The following is a 21,121-nucleotide window of genomic DNA, read 5'->3' on the forward strand; positions in this document are numbered from 1 at the left end:
AGTGGTTCAGCAGAAAGGACTTGGACACAGATGCCTACCAAGCCCAATGGTACAGCTGCCACTGCCCTCCCAAATCCTTCCAGCTCCTGCTCACATTGTCTCTCTCTGTGGTGTCTTTGCCAGTTTTGTAATCAGTAACTTTTTCTGCTGTCTGTAAAGGTGAAAAATAAAACCAGTTTGGCGAACTTTGGTGCTTGCCATATTTCAGTATTGTAGAGTACTGTGTTTGCTGTATTTTTTTTTGTATACTTAGAAAAAGTTGTGCTTGCACATTGCAACTTCCTCTCCCTAAGACAAGGAGGAGGGTCAGTAGTTTATGTAAAGGTTCGAGGTGTATTACCTGGTTTAGGGAGATCTAGTTAGCTACTTTGCTCACTTTTAAAAGGGGGAAAAGAGATCACTTGATCGGTCAGCAAGACCACATGACAAGCAGCTGAATGTAATTAGGTGGGGAGGGTGCTTGTGTGGGGCTGGCAGCTTCCCATGCCCTGTGAATGTTAGAGCTATTAGTCTGAACTACACTATTTTGGTTTTATTTCTTTCTCTGCTGATGCTTCCTGTAGATGAGAAATGGCTCTTTTTGCATGACTATGGTATTCAAGAGATCTGACCTGTGTCAGGAAACTTGTCAGTGAAGCACATTTGGAAAACTACAGATCCATTCACAGCTGTTAAACATAGGTATGTAAACACTTTCTCTTTTCTGTTTATTTTCAGAGGATTTATTACATTGTTTTCCTTGAGCTGACTGTGCCAGCTGCTCTGTTCAGAGTTTTGAAACACTGTTGCTGCACTTTCACAAGCTGCTTAGAATATTCTGATTTTGTGAGTTCAGCATTGCTGCATCCTCCTGTTCTAGAGGGAAAAGTAAAGCTGGGGAGTACATTTCATTTATGTAATACAGGCTTTGGGGTTAAACGACAAGACTGCAGCTTTTTTGTATGTATTTAGTCATTGCTTTTCATAAATAAATCAGTCAGACTTAAATACAAACCAGGGTAAGTTTATTAACAAAATAAAATGACTGCAGTGAGCAATGTCTGTATCCAGGAGCCATCAGATGCCTGTTCTGATCCCCAGTCATCAGCCTACATTGTCTTCTGTGGCAAACTTGTCAAAACTTGTTCTGCAGGGAAGGTACAATTAGACCCCTGATAGTAAAGTGTGCTGTGCAAAAAACATCTAAAATACTGAAAAAAATAACTCAGTATTTTTAAATGTTGCAGTGCTTGAACTTTTTTCTTCTCTGTTTCTTCCTGTGTTCCTATTAGCATTTAAATGTAAATTATACTGAATAAAACTGTCCTTTAGAATGGCAAGGTTTTTAACTGCATTTTGCACTAGCATGTTTGTTATCTTGTTTGCTAAAGGGATGATAAAAGGCATGAACATGGTGTGTTGCACAGGCTGTTATTTTTAATTGCAAAAAAAAAAAAAGTATAGCAAGGAACCATGAGAGCTCATCTAGTTCACATTCCTTGTTCAATCATATAGTAATGACTTGAATCTTAAAATTAATTATCTTAAAAGCAATAGGAAGGTGGGCTGTTATTACTGTGTTTTGTATCTCCTTTGGAAGAAACTCTGAGTATATGTACCCATCTCACTAAGTCATGCCGTGCCACCCCAAGCATGATTTTGTAATCAAGCATCCTTTCTAGCCATGTGTTTACCAGCATTTTCCTGATCATGAACCAAAACTCCAGTTTTTATACACTGTAAATAACCAAGGAGGAGTTGTTCACAGAACAGAAAACACTATTCTTCTCCACTTCTCTGGAGGTCACAAGGCTTTCCCAGGGTTTTATTTGATGTCTAGCACAGAATGTCTTAAGATGACTTTTCTCCTCCAGATCATCAACAGCTGACTTATGTTTATAACAGAGAAATTAATAAGTGTAGTTTAAGAAATATATTTTCTTACTGTTTCCTTGTAGACATCCCCAGTGCATGAAAAGTTTATATAAAATAACTGGGAAAAAGGATTTTGTAAACAGTGATGCTTGGCTTTCTGTTTTTGTTTTTCCTGTGCTGTCTGGATGGATTGGTTGTTGTAACTGCTTCACTGTAATTTACTGTTACATAATACTTTCATTTATTGCATTACATGTGTATTTTGAATGTGTTACAGAAACTATTTTTAGCATATTTTAGTATGGAGATTTCTAATAGCCTAAGTTATTTGAGGATTAAATTTTGATAATGTTGGAATTCTTTTTTACACTGCAAAACAATATGCTAGCATTCGGTGCTGCTACCCTTTCCTTCACCACAGTCTTCCTGGATTTCAGTATACTTGCATGTTTCCAACATGTCTTTCATTTATAACACTGTCTTAAACAAAATAGCCTTAGTAATTAAGCCTGGTAAAGACAAGCTGGGAATCTAATTCAGCTGGGCTTCTCTAAGCATGTCACTAACAATGGCATTAAAGAGAAACCGTAGCTTTTTTTCCTTAAGAAAAAAAGCTAAAAATAAGAAGACAAACAAAAATTCTGAAACTATAGAAAACTTAGAATTACCTCAAAAAATCTTAAAACCAGTTAATGGAAAAAGATGTGGAAGTATCCTAGTAGGAGGAGAAAAATAAGCTCTAGACAATGGGAAGGAGAAAAACTAGCAACTTTTATTTGATCTTCTAAAATGTTTTACTTCATAACTAAGAAACAGTGTAGTTCCTGCTTCTGAATTTGTTTAAACACTGTGACATAGGGATAAAATTTCTTTTGAAAAAATCTGTTTTGATACATTGTGATGCAACTATTGGTATAAACAGAAAATCTGGGATCTTGGTGAGGCAATTCTCTGGGAGTGAGTGGGTTGGTTAGCACAACTCCACTATAGGCACTGCAGCTGTACTGATTAGTGCTGAGATTTTCTTTTTTCACAAACTTAATTTATTTTTACTGAAATCTCATTATTGGATTCTTAGTTTCTTCTATAGTAAATTGCATGCACTGATTTAAAATCAAAGCCAAAGCCAGTCTTTTAGCAGAAGATGAAACACCAGCACCTACTTTAATGAGACTTTTCATTTAGAAACTCTTGTGGGACACTACCATTACATACTCCCATTTTCTTGTGACTTGTGCTCAGAAGGGCATAGCTGAACAGATTCTTTCCTATTACTTACCCTTTACATTCCATTCTTCATTTCAGAGGTTTGATGCCTTTCTCAGTTATGGTGTAGAATTGTTCTATGAAGTTAGTTTGGCAGTTTGTATGAGATTTTTCAGTTCCTCACAAGCATACAAAATTTCTATCTGGTGTCTCACCAAGCCAGCACAGTCTTGTATGCACTGTATGGTGTGATAACTGCATACACATTTCCCTGACACAGTTTTTGACAGGAAACTTGCACTGCTTGGATCAATTAGAGCATTCTGACTGGTAATTTCTTTTCATAGAAAGGTTTTTTATATTTTTTCTGGAACTTGGGTTATGGAGGCGCTTGTTCTGTAAGCTCACTGCTGCTAAGCCATTTATTATCTAAAACAGAACCATTCTGAATTTTAATTGAAGACTTCTAAGGGTCGAGGTAGGGAATTGCCTGTTACTGTAGGTCAGCTCAAGTGAAACTTGAGGATGTTTTGTGTGCATGAAATGTTATGAAAGAAATCTTTAGGAAGGCACCTACAGCATGAAAAGCTGGCAACAGCTGCCAGGTTTCGGGTGAGGTTTTACTCTACAGCCATCTTGGGGCTCTCCCTCCATCTGGGAATAAGGTAAAGGAAAGGTATGGGCAAACTGTGGCATTAGACCTGTGCTGCTTTTTGCTTTCCTTGCCCATATATAACCTATATATAGATTCCTTTCTATATAACACCAATTAGTGTAAGAAATTCTGGTTGGCTGTGCTGTTTATCTTAGGAGTCTTTGCTGAGTATCAGGATTTAACTATAATTCATGCTGTATTTATGGGATTCTGATCTGAGCAGTGAGATAAATATTGTTGGCAACTCAGGTTGAAAAACAGCAGGCTTTTTGAATGGAAGCTTTGTGTTGAGCAGATCAGGCTGCTAATCAGTTCTTCTTTTGAATTATGCCTTCCCTAAGGCTCTAGAAAGCTGTGCTAGGACAGGAATTGAAGCCAGCATTTTGCCAAAGCACTGTCTGAGAAGTTTGGCAGACAGCAGGGCCTCAGTAGAAGGCTTGGGCAATGGCAATTTGTGCTGCAGTTCCAGAGCTGTTCAAGGGAGGATAGGGTGGAAGTAGGGGCATGGCTTTCAATTCCTGAAAGAAAAGCCCACTCAAACACTGTAGTTTAACTTTGCTTTAATTTGAGTGATACTTTTGGGCCACAAGCATGCTCCAAAGTGACAGTCCTGCTGTGACACGAAGATTTCTGTGAAGATTAGTGCTTTGCTGTTACACATTAGTGACATCTCAAGAGAACAAGTTGTGGCCTATTGAATACAGCCTATTTCAGTCAGAAGTGGTGTTTTGTTATGTAATGGGCATGTTAAGTTATGGCCAGAGTATTCTCAGCAAGTTATTTCTAACCTTTTCATAGCATTTATGAAAACATGGAAGCATCACATACACTATCTATCTACAAACATGTTTACTGAACAAGTCCTGCTCAGTACTGGCTGAAAAATCTCTTTTTCAGACTGTAGCTCTTACAGACTCAGAAACTGAAGGCTTGGTTTCTTTTTGAGACCTCTTAGGAGCAGATTATTCACAGCTGCCACCCACCTGTTGAACTGTTTGAAGTGTCTTGCTGCCAGCTTGCACTGCTTTCACTGGCTCCCCATGGCAGCATGACCTCAGGTAGGTCCAGTGAACTCTGCACAGCATGCTTCTGTCAAGATTTTCTGATCTTTAAAAGACTGGGAGAAGTGAATGCTAGCTGTGAGCCTCAGTTTTATCAATCTAGATCTATCCTTCAGTCTCTGTCCATTGTGTACCCTTCCTTGCTTAGCATCTCTGACTGTCCTGTGATCCTGTGATGCTGGATTTGAGGAGTAGAAGAATAACCTTTTCTAGTTGCTGGACAGTGTTTTAACTGACAGTTTCCCATGCTTTCCCACAGATAACTATAAACTTATTTTGTCCTTTTTGTTACATTCATTTAAAAAATTGATTAAATATTTTCACCAGTAACTTATTATTCCTAATGTTGTGCCGGATATCCATAGATAATAGAGTTTTCCATCTCACTAGAAATAGATATGGCTTAGTTGTTCAGTCAGTAACTTTGATAACCAGTAAATGTTCTGGGGAACAGGATGTTTTCACTGATTGCTGGAAGAATTACATTAGTCCTGCTCCAAAAGGCCACAATGCCTTGTGATTAGCTGCTATCAGAAAAGTTCTGATGGACTTAAAAATTTTTGGATATTTCAATGGCACCTAAATAATGAGAAAGCATTTAATTTGCTAAGAAATAACTAGAAGAGCAAAATGGTAGAAATCCTCTATACTGTGACCCCTGTTAGTTTAGATCTCAATATTACAGAAAAGCAATAATGCTAAAGAATGGCAGTGGCTGCTGAAAATAAGGTTGTTGTATCTTCCAATTAACAATCAGATTAGCAAGGAATAGTGTTTGCTTCCTGTGAAAACCAAAAACCCCATGTATTTCCCAGTCCAAAGGACGAAAAGGTGGATTAAATTCTGCACTGCAGTTCTTTCCTGCACACCCTTTTGTGTGCTTTCCCACATCATGTTAGATGAATGATGTAGTTTTATAGTCCCGTTTGTATCATATTTGTGTGGTCTTCACTTTTATCTAACAATGATTAGGAAGTATCTTCAGGTGTCTGGTAGCTGACCTTCTCCATTGACTTCTAATTGTCCTAATCAGGGGAATTTATTTTGCCAGATTATTCCTCTCTAATGCAGGATGTATCTGGTATCCTTCATAAGTTTGGCAGTGTAACCTCTTGGAGAATTATTTTCTGTATTCCAGGTTATCTGGCCCATGAAACAAGGTAGAAGGTAGCTGAGAACTTTCCTGTTCCAAAAGAGAAGTATATCTAAATCAGTTTTTTTAAGAAGCTGCAAATATTTTCCTCTGGCCATTTACAGTGTGTGCTTTAATGGAATTAAACAAAGAACCTGGCCTGACTGACATGTATTGGTATTGCAGTCTTCTGAATCACCCATATAGCCAGAGCATAACTTATACTTTCTTTAGCACATGTTTTCTTTGAGATGCCATTTCATTTATATTCTACCTGCACAAATGAAACTGCTTCCTTTTTCAGCTTTTAGATTTTTAACTTTTTTAAAAAATTATTATTATTATTCCTCTTCTGCGTTTTCTTGTGTTTGCTTATCTGCTGGAGATCTTTATCTCCTGGAAAACCAAACCATTCCTTAAAGAAATATGCAATTCTTACTATCCTGTGTGGTTCTTATTCTCTTCTCCTTTACCCTTTGGTGGCTATTTCTGTGGGCAGAAATAGAAGTCTGCTCTCTTTTCTTGCCCTTCTGAATTTGAAAGTGCTGCTGAATCTGTGGGTGGTCAGTCATGGATATTTCCCACCTGTGAATATGACCAACTTTGTGGGTGAAACCCTTGTGGCTCCTGTTTGTCAGAAACAGTTGGAAAAGTGTGTGTCTGTGTAAGGCTGTCATTCATAATTCCTTGATCCTGTGAAGAGTAGGTACAGTGCAATGATGTATTCCAGGTGTTGAGGTTGGGCTGCGAGGAAGGAGGTGGGTCCCAAAGTAGTCAGAATTGTCACATTAGGGAGGATGCTGAGCATTGCTCTGAATTTCCTGTTTAGAACCTAGTGAAAAAGCATGGAAACACTTGGAAGCCAGTGTGGCTTAATGCATTTATTAGAGGAGGAAAGGAATGGTTAAGGATGGAGTAAGTAGTGTGGAACTGCTTAAAAGAAATTAAAAATGCTTGCTTTACTTTCCCTAGTTACTCTGCAGTTTATTCACTTTATACAGAGGTTTGCTTAAGTGCTCTAACTTGAAAGCAGCTTCTGATGAATGTGCAAAAGGGTAACTTGTGAGGCAGAAGCTCTTGTTTCCAGGAGGGGGACAGATCAACTGTTTTCATCACATTGCATTGCAAATCTTTCTTTATCTGCAATATTTCCTTACCATGGAGCATGAAAATGTTAGGAAGTGATGAGGGAACAGAAATGGTGCTGTGCTTTTTGCACAGAAGTTGAAGCTGCACAAAGGTCCTCCTGCATGGGGAGTGTTGAATAACCAACTGCAACATTACTGCTTTTATTCTTCTTTTTTTTCCAGTTCCATGCTGCTTTTCATTCATGTAACTGAGATAACCTTTGAAATCCAGCCACCTCATTGTTGGTTTGGGGATGCTGAAATGCAAATGCAATTGCAAAACTAACTGTTATTTCATTTCCTGGCTTCTCCATTCCTGGTGTCTCCTGGTTTTCTGGAAACATAGTCCAGAATCTGCTGTTTCTTTGCCTGGCCTGTTGTGCAAGGTTCTCACCACAGACCTGCTGCTCCCCTTTTGTGCCCCCTTTCTGGGTGGGATTATCATTTTCTGTATCTCCTGTAGCAACTCATTCTCACAGTGCTTTGTGTGTGCCCATCAGTTCATGCTCTCAAAACGCTGCAGTTGCAGCAATGCTGAAAAATTGTTGTAGAGCACCTTCAGCCATGTGAAAGTGACATCAGTGTTTGGAGGCTAAAACTTCCCAGCTGTGTTTTTGTGCCTGGTTTTGCAGGTTCTTATGTATTTTGAGCACCCTTAAAATTATTTAGATCTTTCCAAGAAAGAGGCAGTCCTTAGACAGTGATCCTGCAATTCCTTACAATTTGTCTGCAGTTGAAACTAAAAACATTGTAACAGTAAAATGTCAGGTAAAGGAATTGAAAGTAACCAAGGATTATTTTTCTCATGTTGTTTATGTTACAGAAAAGCCCCAGAAGTCACAGAAAGTGTCATTTTGACCAAAACTAGAGCAAGCCAGGTCATACATTTTCCTAAGAAAAACAATAGTGCGGCTCAGAACATCTTGGTGAAGTGCGTGTTCATTAGTTCTCTTCCCCCAGCACAGCAGGTACTTGAGTTTATGAACAATTGTTGTCATGATGTGCTTACATTTCATTCGTATGGATCTGGCAGGTTTTAACAAAGCACATCTAACAAGTGCTGACTAAGCAGGAACATTATTCAGGTGTCTGTCCCTTGTTTGGACAGAGCTGGCTGGTGTCTGACTGACCAGTTCTTCAAGCACTCGGGTGCTGCTGGAGCCTTAGAGCAGGGTGAGGCCATTCCGTGTGCTTCGCCCACGCTGAGCAGCAATGTGGTTATTGCCTCGCTGCTGTGACAGGATTACTGACTTACTCCTCTGCCCTCTGGATCACTTTCTCAGTTTTTCTGCTGGAACAGATGGAGTGACACATAAAACACTCTCAGAGTTTAATTTTGCGTAGCACCTTGGTGAAAAAAAATTTTTATATGAATCGATGTGCACTTGCAGAATAATCAAATCTGTACAAATGCATTATTGCCCACCAAGACTTGTAGTGTCTTCCTTTTCTGTCTGGGGGGGATTTTGGTTTCATTTTTCCCCAATGCCCACGTCAACTCTAATCACAAGCATGGATCCTCAACAGAAAGGAAACAGTTTACATTGAAGACTGCTCTAGTCTCAAACCAGAGGTAAAGAATGTAAAGCTAAAACTGAACAGGTGTGATCCATATACTCCATCATTATTGCATTTTTGAATGAAAACCCCCGCTGGGAACAATGTAATTGTTTAAAGGTGTGTGGGTGATTTTGCAGCAACTTTAGATCTGTTCCAAGGTAGGTCTTGCACAAATCTCTTTTGAAATGCTGTTTGCCTCTAGGAATAAAAGGGACATGTGAGCTGTGTAATTGCTTGCCAGCCATGCAGTGAGGCAGCACCCTCCTAGACACAGACATGGGCACACCTCTTTATCTCTGAGCACCCATCAACGTGGATGCAAACAGCTGACACGTAAGCCTCTTGGCTGTGTGCTGAAGAGGTGGTGCTGGAAAAGTACTCCTACTGGAGGTACTATCTCCAGTGTGCCCTAACTATTCCTTTTGCAGAGGTTGGGGTAAGTGGTATGTTTTACTTTAAACTGATGTGCTTGAGGATTGTCTGATTAGGGGCATGTTCAGAATTCCTGAATTTTACACTGTGTGTATGTATACATGGTTTTATTTGCAGATCAGTGCTTTTGGGGGTTTTTGTTGTGTTTTTTTTTTTTTTTCCCTGTGTTTCCATGTATTCATCTCTTTTGCCTTCTTCCTTCTTCCTTCTTTCCATCAGTAGCAGCACAAGACTTGCATGTTTTGTGTAAGGCCAGTTCAGGAAGCATATTCCCTGTTCCCATACTGCATGGGGGAAATCCTGCATGCCAAGCCAATTGCCTTAATTTATACAGAAGCAAATCCACCATAGTCTGGAATGTTTTGTCACACAATAGTGCTGTGATATCTGTGTCCCAGAGGCAAAAAGATGAACCCATTAACACTGATGTCTGTAATGTGAAAGTACCTCAGAGTAGGAAATGCAGGGAACAAGAGGAGCACTTGATTTTGGGAGAATCCCTTTGATAAGGCCTGATCTCTGTGTGTGTATGTGTGTGTATGGAGGCTCGAGAGCAGCAGCTGTACAGGCACAGCTCAAATGCTGGCTCTGGGCGTCCTGTCAGCCATGGAAAAGGCCAGTGGAGCTTTTCCAGCACTTGTTCATAGCTCTTGTCCCTCTGCATACCAGGCAAAGTGCAAAGCCAGAGCTGAATGGGATTTCAGGAGGGATTTGCAACAGGGAAAACTGTGGCGGGCTTGATGTGGAACTTAAAACTGTGTCCATTTGTGAATTTTTTTTTTTTTTTTTTTTTTTTTTAAACCAAGGAGTTCTTACTCTTAGAAGCAAGATTTGGGAACAATTTTGTTATGGTGACCTGGTGCATTCTAATTGTATCATTAGGTTTTTTCAGAATCTTCTGATATATGAGGTATGGAAAAGTGGAAAGAAAGACTGGAAAGTGTGAAGCAATAAAGCCTAATTTAAAAAAAAGCAAAATTGGAAGGAAAAAATGGGATGGGTTTTAGTAAGAGTGCCATGATTTTTAAAAGCTTCACAGCAGCTTTTGCTGTGAATATACTTTACAGTGAATAAATTCTTATTTCTGTGATGTGAAACTGAATGTTTCTGGACATTAGGACTGCAGGTCTCGGAAGTGGAGGGTGGAGATCACTTTTTAAATATTTGTACAGGGAGGAGGACAAGGCTTGAAACTGCTATGAAAATAGCTCTTTACATGTCTCCGAGGATAGGTTAACTGTGCAGGGTTTCACAAGAACCACTCCCTGGAGATATTTGAATAATAGCTTGACATTGTGGGGTGCAGTGAGAGGTGTGTGCATTTCAAAACCAGAGGAGAAAATTTCCTTCTCAAGAAAATCTTTTAGAACCATTTTAGAAGACATTTTTAGAACCCTTCCTGTGAAGAGTTCCTCACCTTCTGTCAGTCCTTTGGAAATTGTATTTTGTAGCAACCACAGGGAGAATTGAGTGGGCCAAATGATGAAGCGTGTTTGTCCTGGCAGACACTTTACAAATGAGATATGACACTAGGAATACCTTTTTTTTTGCCTAATCTTGACCTTTCTGTTTTGGCCAGAGCTTTCACACAGCCCTGTCCAGTGGCAGGTGCAGCTGAACTGTAACAGTTCCCTCGAGCTCCGTGGCACAGGTGCAGTGCCCTTCCTTCCTCTGTGTGGTCTTGCACAGGCTGCATGGTAAATCAGCACTCTCATTGGTACTTGTTATTAAAAGCATGTTCTGTACACCTACAGCCACCTAACAGAAAACCAACAGGACAAGGCAAATACCTAGGGTGCAGGTGGCATAGCACAGTAAAAGGCATGAAGCAAGCTCGTCTTCATGTAATATACTGGCCCTAAGATTTACATCTAAGATTTTTAAAGCAGCAATTAATTTAGGGATCTTGAGACTGAAAGAACATGTGCTTGAGTAGAGGATGAGCTTATACAGCTCTTAGCCCTTTGAGAACATGAGGGCAAAGGAAACACCATGTGTGAGATGGAAGTCTAAATAAAATGCAGTCTTTAAAGAAATACATCTCTGTTTTTTAAAATACTTTTCCTTCTCGTACATTTCAATGAAAAGACTTTGGTAGATCTACAAGATAGGTGATCTGGTTTTACTTTTTTTTCGTTCACCAACAGGGGAGAGGATTTAAAAAAAGAAACAAGCCCCCCCCAATTATTTTTGCTGATACATGTGAGTGTGTCTAATGGATCAGGGTTCTTAATTTCTTCTGAAAATGTTCTTATGTCAGTGTTTGGGCTGAATATGCTGCTCCTTCAGACCTATGTGGTGGATGCAGTCCTGCAGTTGTGGTGCATTTAAAAAGCTCACTGATAACTCTTGCTGCAAGGCTCTCCCTTTCAGCCTTCTACTCTATTGCAAAACTTTGGTTAAAACACAGCAGTAGGATGTGAATTAGGCAGCTGTGGCGTAGTGGTGAGTGTGAACTCTGTCACCTAAACCCCCTTCCTGCAAGCTTTTACTGGCATTGATGGCATAATGTGAAATATACATTGGCCTGGAAAGGGAGACTTCCGTGCTTTTCAAAAAGGGAAAAAAGCGTCAGCTGCTTTCCACTGACTTTTCAGCTGGAGAATATCTGGGGTAAATCTGACCAGTCTCTGCTTTTTAGTAAGCTGCTTATGGCCACATCAACCAGACACAGTTTTGACTTTGTAACCAAGAGCGGGACCATTATAAAGGTGTGAAGCTTTTAAGATAGTTACGGTTTTAGCTGAATGGTGGTGATTGACGCCCACATGCTGGAGACACAGTTTGTTCCAGACCTCAAGCTGTGAGTTGATATTCAAGAAATTAATTGGTGTTTTGCCATTGATGCAAAGTATTTCAGTGTTTGACTTGAAATTAATAACTTTATCTAGTTCAAGCCACAAGCAGTTCCAAAAATACTTACAGTTAAACAGCAGATATTACTCTTTCAAAATTTTATTTCATCATCTATTTTTTTTTTTTATATTTTTGGCATCTTTTTCTGTCCTTCATAAGAAGCAATTTTATGCCGGTTTTCTGTTGCTTTTAGAGTGGTTATTTTAGGCTTATCTTTTCATGTTCATGTCTTTGAACACAGCACAAGGCAGCTCTCGACTGTTTGTTTTGGGGGAGGGAGGCTGAGTAGCTACTCAACAGGAAAGTGCCAGTGCACTTACATCAGCTTTTCTAGTACACGTGAAATTTGCCAGTGATTTTTGTTATACATTTTAGTTGTTCCTGCACTTAGATCCGACTATAGAGAATATGGTTATTTTTAAAAAGGCAGAAAAAAGAGAGAACTTTCTTACATGTGTAATGAGCCATGGAATAAAAAGTGTGTGTTTGTTTAATGTCAATTCAGGATCAAGATTTAGTTTGAATTGCTAGCTAGTATCACAACACAAACTTTAAAAACTGAAGAGTCTTCCTCAAAACAAAAACCTCAACAAGAAGGAAGTCTTATTCAAGACTAAAAAATAGCTATTTATAGAAAATTATTTAAATTTTGTTTAAATATAGTGGACAGTCCAGGAAAAAAAATCATTTTTTTATCTGTTACTAATGCCATAGTGAGTATGAGACCAGAATTGCACTGCTAGTACAATTAAGTAGTTTTTGCCAGCTTCCAGGAGGATTAAAAACAGTTCGGCAGTTTCTGTTCCAGAGACCTTGAATGGTTTGACCTTGATTTTCAGTCTTGCCTGAAGAAGTCAGAATTGTGTTGCCTTCCCTTTCCAAGAAGAGGAATGTAATAAAACTCAAGATGCACTTTTTTCAGTCACAGCTGCTTTTTATATTGGCAGTTTGTGTAATTGAGAGTTTAAAGTGAAGTTGGTGTAGAGGAGCACAGAACTGGCCCCACCACTTGCTGCTTTGTAGTTCAGGGAGTGATTTGTGTTTTAAACATTTGTCAGAAGTGCTGGCAGAGCTCTGGATTAACTGTTCCTTTTTGCTTTGCTTTTTAAGGTGCCGCCTGAATTCTCACTATGTCTGATGGGGACTACGATTACCTCATAAAATTCCTAGCACTTGGTGATTCTGGAGTAGGAAAGACCAGCCTTCTTTACCAATATACAGATGGCAAATTTAATTCCAAATTCATCACAACGGTGGGCATTGACTTTCGGGAAAAGAGAGTGGTGAGTTTGTATGAAATGTGCTGCTTGAAAATGGTGTCTGTCTTTGTGTAGGCCTGCAATCAGTGTTATTGTGTGCTTCATTTTGTGACAGGAAAGGCCTCATCTGACCTGGCTGTTTTTGTCATTGCTGTGTACTGACTCATTTCCCCAGAAGTTAAAAAGCTGACTCTAAGAAACCACTTCTTTCTGCTCAGCAGGTGTTGATGAGTGTGTCCATTCTGTGACTAGTGCACACAGTACCTGGAGTGGCACTTTTACTGTTGAACTCTTTTCACAAGGAAGGACTGAACTGTAGTAAAATGTTTTTGCTGGGTACAAACTGAAATGGCTACTGAACAAAGGTGCAGTTTTTAAAACATGTAAATGAAATGGTACATGCAGCTGATCTGGCTTCCTAAGCAGTCACCACTAGCAGAGAAAAATTATTAAATATAAGGTTGTTTTTTTCAACCCCTGAATTGTTATTAAACTAAGCAAATGTACTTCTGATATGAAGCTGAGCACTAGAATACCATAACCAATTGGATGCTGGTCCTTACTGCTCTGAGAAGTGTAGTTGGCACAAGTTTTTTATTGTTACACACAGCTATTAAATGTCTTTCATTGTAGCCTGATTTCCTGTGTCCAGAAATCTGGATGGGGTAATGGGCATTGTGCAGACTGTTTTCTGGTTTTTGGTGCATGACATGTACCACAGTAGTTCAAGGACTAGATATCTTAGTTAAATGCCAAACTGGTCTCTTGAATAAGTCATTGTCCCTTTTGTGGGATCATAAACATGGTGGTTTACTTGATCAGCATATTTGATAACTCAGGATAAGGTTTAGGCTTCACAGCCTGAATCTTATAATACATAAACTTGCTGAATTAGTGGAATTCTAAAGATCTGTTTGTAGCTCTTGTCAGCTTAGATACAATGACATTTGAAGGTAACAAAGATGACTTAACTCAAAGCATTCTAAACAAGAAATGAATCCATTTTTATCTGATCTTTCCAAGACTAATAAATGCCCTTATTTATTTTTTCATGCCATGCAAACTCTTCAGCTTTTATTTTTATAATCCATTTTCTGCTTTATCAGCTGCGATCTGATAAGATCTACCCTCAGCAATTTTTCAGCAGCATTTTGGCAGCTAAGTAGAGATGTCATTATCTCTTGAGTATATCCTGTTTGCTAATGAGGTTCTGCTACTACTACAAATACATTGCCAGATGGCATTGTTGCTTTCTTATATTTTATTTTGAATATGATGTAAGATAGTAAAAAAAACAGCAAATCAAAATACGAAAATTAATTTTGTCTCATGGCTCTAAATATCTATCTGGAGTCCCTAGTCTATTGGGCCCTGGTTTTGCAGTTTCCCTTTTACCCTTATTTTTAAATATTTAATTTGATGCACTATTAAAATGCATCTCATCCTACTTTTGCCTTACAAAGCAGAGGATTGAGCTGTAGCTGGCATCTGTGCATCAGCAGTGCTAGTTTTGCTGTATTTAATGACTTTAAATGTCAGTTCTTTTGTGTTCTCTGGCAGCTGGACTGGTAACAGTCTTGCAAATTTACCTTTTCCAGGTATATAGACCCAATGGGCCAGATGGTGTTGGTGGCAGAGGACAGAGGATCCATCTTCAGCTCTGGGACACTGCAGGGCAGGAAAGGTATGGCCCAAGATTGCAGTGGGAGCTTACTGTAACAGCAATGGAAAGCTTCCTATGAGTACCCATTAAATTCTCACTGTAATTTACAACTGTAGAACACAAAACCTGTATTCCTTACTTTTTTGTCCTTTTTTTCATAGCTAGCACATAAAGACACTTGTAAATCTTTTCTTTTTAAAGTTCTCTTAAATTTCTGTAAATATGTTGACGTCTTGGGAAAGTCAGACAGGCAAAAGCATCTCAAAGGATTCTTTTCTATAGGCCTATCAAAAGACTAGCATTCTTGTGGTTGTTAATCTTACATTCAAGGACTGATGTGTATAGGGGATAAATTTTTGATCCAAGTTAGAATTTCATTATTGTTTTAATTTTTGAGTCGTGATCAAGGCATGCTTTACAGTAGAAGACTGTTTAAAGCTCTCACACTCAAGTCTCCTTGATGCCTTAGGCCTTGATTAGGCCACAGTAATGTTAGCAATTTTTCTTACACAGTCTGCCTCAGCAAAACAACTATGAATATTTCCTTCTGGTTCATTCAGTCTTAAGTTACCTTAGTTCTATGATTGTAAGCAATTATGTTTTCAAAGTAACTTGTCAGATGAGCAAATTAATTTCTCTTTGCTGGTCTAGGTTTCGTAGCTTGACTACAGCTTTCTTCAGAGATGCCATGGGGTTTCTTCTGCTCTTTGATCTGACAAATGAGCAAAGCTTTCTGAATGTCAGGAACTGGATAAGTATGGCTTTTTTTTTTTTTTTTTACTTTCTTTCTTTGCATGGGTGAAATGGAGTGTGGGGTTATGTTTGTAAATATGGAGTCTCACTGAGAATTAGAGCTTAAAATACTGGTTTTTATGGCTTTCTCAGTAAAATAATGTAAATGTTGTATTATAATTGTAATGGCTGCTAGTGATGGCTTCTAGGGCTCACATGAAATTCAGCTTTGCCTATTGAACATGGATTTCAACCTATATAAAAGAAAGCTCAGACAATATCCTATCCCTGGCTCTGGTGCTGTTCAGTAATTTAAGTGTGTGGGAAGCCTATGCAAAAGTATTTTGGCTCACCTGAAGCTTTGTCAGCAAAACATAATGGAAGGCAAATCTTACTTGGCTGGTATATCCAGGCAAAGGAGTTCCCAAACTGCATCATCCATCTGGAGAGGGAAGCAGATCCTTTCCTGACAGCTCCCTGTAGGTGTTTAGTGAGTGTAACTCCTTTAGCTGCAAATGCTCAAGTTTCTGTGCTAGCTCTGCCCAGCCTCTGTTTCCCTGGCTTTCTCCCTGGGTATGTGACAGTGGAAGCCCACCTGTTCTCTGGCTCCTCAGGGCCAGTGGAGAAGTGCTGTGAGCCAGCAGAGCAAGCTTGGTTTGTGGTAGTGTTCCCAAGGAGTGTGTGTGACAGTGACTTGTGACCCCTCTTCATGTTGGTGCTGCCAGGTCAGCTACAAATGCATGCATACTGTGAAAACCCAGACATTGTGTTATGTGGAAACAAGAGTGACCTGGAGGACCAAAGGATGGTGAAGGAAGAAGATGCTAAGGAACTTGCAGAAAAATATGGGTAAGTAACTTTCTTCCAATTATTGCTGTGTTTAGAGCAGGGTGAGATATTTTCTGTATACTGAAAGGTTATTGTGAGAATAAGCATTTTAGAATGCTTAACTGCTTGGTATGTTATCTTTTTTTTCTGTCTGAGATTAATATTTTCTTCATTGCTTAAAAATAAGTACTTAGTATTGCAGCAGTCTTGCACAGGAAATTACCCAATCTTCTTTGCTTGGCAGTAAACAGTGTAAATTTTCACAAACTTTCTGGAAAAGAGAGAGAATTTAGAGAGGCAGGTGAACAATGGGGTCACTTCTTTGCTCTTACCTGTGCTGAGGCATCTGCACTCTCACAGGCTCCCAGGGAGTCTGAAAACTGAGTCAGACCAGTAGGAAGGCAGGGTTGCCTTGCCCTTCCCCTTCCTGCCAGGCACGGGTCGTGTGCCTTTGAAGGAAGTATGTGAAATCTTTTTTCCTATCAGATATTAACTTGTACTTTTATACTCCCTTAACTGTTTCATGGGGCTTATTTTTGGATTACCTTTGCATTTTACTGGGAATCAGAAACACATTTGTGAAGGAAATCATCTGATGGATTTGTTGTGTTTTAATTCACATAGTGGAATAATTTTCTAGCTGAAAATGAACTGGACTTCTCAAATAAAAGCTAAGTTAAATGATGTGCTCCAACCACTAATCCACCTTTGTCTGGAGTGATAGAGTAGAACTGCTCCAAAGTAAAGCCCACAGGACAGGCAATGGGGGAACATTGGCTCCTCAGTGCAAGCTGCCTTGTTCTGCAGGTCTTTTGCTGTGTCATGATGTTTACTAGGCACAAATTAGTTTACCTCGGCCTTAAAGAATCATTAGAGGCAAATCAGAAGCAATCTGTCTATGAGACAGAAATGGTTTAGTGCAGTAATACCTTCTTACTTTTTCCTTCTGTGAAAATGCTTGCTTGAAGTCAGGTCCATGTCACACAGACAACAGCAAGTGCATGTGGTCCTTTAACCAGCTGTTAGTGAAGGAGCAAGACGTTTTAAACAGCAGCAGATAGCTGTGACCATATCTTAAATCTCTTTGCATGTGACTTCTGACAATGATTTATGAAGTATTTATCTTTGTGGCTGAAAATGCAGCTTAATTTAGGAATAATGAGCTAAAAGCCAAGGCTGTGGGTCACATCCGATCTGTAGGCAGTTATAAAGTTCTCTGCCCTGTAGAGGTGAGACAGGACGGCTGCTAGGAGTCACTTTCTTGTGGGAGGAGGCAAGATGAATCCTGCTGCAGTGAACAGTCTTCTGGTAACTAAGGTGTGAGATAGTGAATGTCCACTTCTGTGGAAGGGCCTCAAATGGATATGTGATGTATTTGAAATAGATTGCAAGAGACCTGCACAGACATAGCAAGAGACTTTTGGCCACTCATTGTGTCTTGCAAGTTAAGTAAGAAATACTTAAAATTCTGAAGTGATGGTATCAGCTTCCTGGGCAGTAACACAAATGCAGCCACTGCAGCACCACGCTGTGGGGAGCACTAAGTACAGAAGGCAATAGCCTATGGATGCACAGTGGAACATCCTGACCCACAACGGTGAAGAAACAAGCAATGTACTTAGAAACCAAGGTGCCAGAAACTTTTCTTAACAAAGACATAGGTGTTGTGAGCACTGAGATTTCTTCTTTTATGTAAGAAAGTTGAGAGTTGTAGTGTCAATAGAAGAAAGTCACCTTCTGTGGTGAGAGTCCCACCACACTGAGTCTTTAGTGCCTTGCCTGCGGAGGAATGGCTGTAGCAGCATTCCTTCTCCTGCAATTGCTTTATATGTCCTTGTGTGCACAAGTGTTCTCACTGATTTCTATGCAGATCAGCTCTGGAGTAACTGCATCTCTTGCAGGGAACGGAGTTTAAAAAAACAGACCTCAGGAGCACAACTTTGGGAAATCATGCTGACAAATGCCTCTGTAAATTGTGGACTCCATTAACATTTGCCCTTCTGCCCTATCTCCAGGCAACCATTTCATTAATTTCTTTTGCATTTCAGACCACTGAGCACTTAGTGTTGCTCTGCTACGGAGTAGCAGTGACATCTTAGTGTGAGTTCTAAGTACATGGCAGTAATACTGTATTATTTTTTTCTTCTGTGAGTGACAACTGTATGATGTAAGGTTACATTTTTTTGTCTCCCGCAGCATCCCATATTTTGAAACCAGTGCAGCAAATGGGAATAATGTAAGCAAAGCCATTGAAACGCTGCTTGACCTCATTATGAAGCGCATGGAACGATGTGTGGATAAATCCTGGATCCCTGAAGGGGTGGTGCGCTCCAATGGGCACAGCTCTACAGAACAACTGAATGAGGAGCAAGAAAAAGGCAGATGTGGCTGTTAGCCCAGTTACAATTAACTTTCATGTGTATGATACAGTACAGTTGCAGCTTACCTGTTTAACTTTGGGACAAATCGCTTTGTGTAGTTATTTAATGAGCTAAATTAATTCTTGATACGAATTTTTGTTTGCTTTCTCTCAAACAATGTTGATATCCACTTGTAAGGTATGCAGTTTATTAGCTTTGGGACAGAGGTTTAATTTGGTTTAGCACTGGATGTTCCTCTAATTCTCTGCTTGGGAGGAAAGGAGTCGAAAGGAATTTTCATTACCAAATCCAGAAACATGTCTCTGTGAGCAGCCAGAAGAGGTGGGCTTCTGAGTTGAAGGGTTTGCAGTTGCCCTTGGCAGTCTCCATTAACTACACAGAGTAGGCATTTAGATTAGATATTGTGACAGCTCTTGGTGTCTCCTAACAGCAAGATAACCAACTTGCTTCTTGGTTTTAAACAGAAACATTTAATCATTTCACCGTTTAATAACAATCTTAAAGAGCACATCCTGTGTTTTCCACAAAAGCCTGAGAGTAGTTTTTCCTTGCTCTCCTAATCCATCAGTTTTTTGGTTTTCAGTGATGAAAACCGAAGGGAAGCACTTCAGTACAGAATAAAAAGCTCCAGAGAAGCACAGGGGTGTGCACACAGAGCACTTGGGGCATGTCATGTAATTGAACATGTAAACTACAACTGTACTATATGAAATACATCCAATGCAGCCTATGAGACCTCCTGACATCATCTGAATTTCTAGAACATGCATGTATGTAAATCCATAAGTAAATGGCATAACTGTGCATCTATTAGGTTTCTTTCATATTGCTACTCATGTTTTAACAGGAATGTAGAGCAGCTTAGATGTCAGGAAAACTTCATCAGAGTTGGTGCTTTGCACTGAATTTGTTTTACCAAACACAGATTGAGAATGTTTCTTCAAATTTGGATTGAGAAATGAATGATTGTTGTCTTCTGGCGAGATGCAGCTAAGATACTAGTCCTGTAGATCAGTATTTCTATGAATTTATAATGCTAATTTTATTCTGCCAACCTTTGTGTTCTGAACATCTTGGTTATCATATGGTAATTTATGGCTTGTTCATTTCCTTTAGATTGTATTTTAAAAAGAATATAGTTACTTTTCTCTCCCCCCAACTATGGATCACATAAACGTAGCTTTTGGTTTCAGTGGATCATGTTACTCTAACCATTTTTATTTATTCGCGTGACCTAGGAAACAATCAGTATTTCTTGGGCTTTTGCCCAGACTGATTTATAAGATGTGCCTACCAAACTGTTTTCTACCCTGGCAGAGGTTGTATAATTGTAAGGTATTGCCAATTAAAGTCATAACATGCCAAATTGAGTCTTGTTACAGACCTTCCAGAGCGGCTTGTTTACAGAACTCCAAAGCTATTGCTTCTTTAGAAATTATGTATTTATTTATTTAAATATTCTAACTACTGCAATTTCAGGCAAGTATTGATACCAGTTATGAACATGAATTGCAGCATAAAATTTTTGAAGGAAGGACCAAAAATGTTTCTAGAATAGGATCTAAGATAAAAAAAAAAAATATGTAGCTTCTGGTTATATTAATTAATACAAGAATAAGTGTTTAAACTTGGTTCTTAAAATATTTTTCACAGTACTGCATTGTTCTTTAACAAACACAATGTGTAAATATTAGATTTTTATCACAGCCTACACAGAATATTTTAAAAGTGCAATATAATTTGACTGCTCTGGGGCTAGGACAGAGGTAAAAGAAATTTATATGAGTATAGGGTTTTGGTTTTTTCTACTCCACTTCTAAAATGCTTGTAGACCGGAGTTACTGTAGTTTAATTCAGAGTGCCTTTTGAAGTTACCATCATGTTTCTGACCAGTAGAGTAAGAAACTCTAGTGTAAGACACAATACATTTCAATGTACTTCAGTGTCTGAATTTCTTTTAATGTAACTCTTTGGTTTTCAGAGGGTTGCAGTGGAACTTTGTCATGCATTAACTTGAAATGGGAGTTTTTGTGCTTATAGCTCCATCCAGTTCCTGAAAACTTTAAGGATTATTGCAACCAGCTATTGAGCTAAGTGACTACTGAAATAGTGTAAAAATATTTCCTTTTGACTACTTATGTTTAAATTGGATATTAAATATTAAATACTGAAACTGTCATATTTGTGTCACGCCTATTATTTGTAACTATTTGGAAAGAGGATCTACATAAAATTGCTTTGATGTCAGCCTTCGAAATGTGCCCTAAGATTTATCTGTTTGAATTATTGTGTGACAAAACTTTTGCTCCCTTTTAAACTCTCATGAGAAACCACAGTAAATGTTTCTTGACAGTAAATTACGCTGCTCTTACTAG

At 39.0% G+C, this 21,121-nt stretch overlaps 1 protein-coding gene across 3 annotated transcripts in view; it reads left to right on the forward strand.

Moving 5' to 3' along the window:
* RAB27A (RAB27A, member RAS oncogene family) overlaps positions 1 to 20,925 on the forward strand; it is a 30,907-nt gene extending 9,982 nt beyond the window's left edge. Inside the window, exons 2-7 of one of the 3 annotated variants that reach the window (XM_059858306.1) lie at positions 564 to 681; positions 12,994 to 13,166; positions 14,741 to 14,826; positions 15,457 to 15,560; positions 16,263 to 16,386; positions 18,562 to 20,925. In XM_059858306.1, the coding sequence (XP_059714289.1) occupies positions 13,014 to 13,166; positions 14,741 to 14,826; positions 15,457 to 15,560; positions 16,263 to 16,386; positions 18,562 to 18,760 (666 nt within the window). In that variant the 5' untranslated portion in view covers positions 564 to 681; positions 12,994 to 13,013 and the 3' untranslated portion in view covers positions 18,761 to 20,925. Of the gene's footprint in view, positions 1 to 563; positions 682 to 8,926; positions 9,032 to 12,993; positions 13,167 to 14,740; positions 14,827 to 15,456; positions 15,561 to 16,262; positions 16,387 to 18,561 lie in introns of those variants that run through there. The other 2 variants (XM_059858309.1, XM_059858307.1) reach the window with 2 other exon arrangements.
* The last annotated feature ends 196 nt before the right edge of the window (positions 20,926 to 21,121 follow it).

This window comes from Haemorhous mexicanus, chromosome 13, assembly GCF_027477595.1.
Source record: "Haemorhous mexicanus isolate bHaeMex1 chromosome 13, bHaeMex1.pri, whole genome shotgun sequence".
Taxonomy (NCBI): Eukaryota; Metazoa; Chordata; class Aves; order Passeriformes; family Fringillidae; genus Haemorhous; species Haemorhous mexicanus.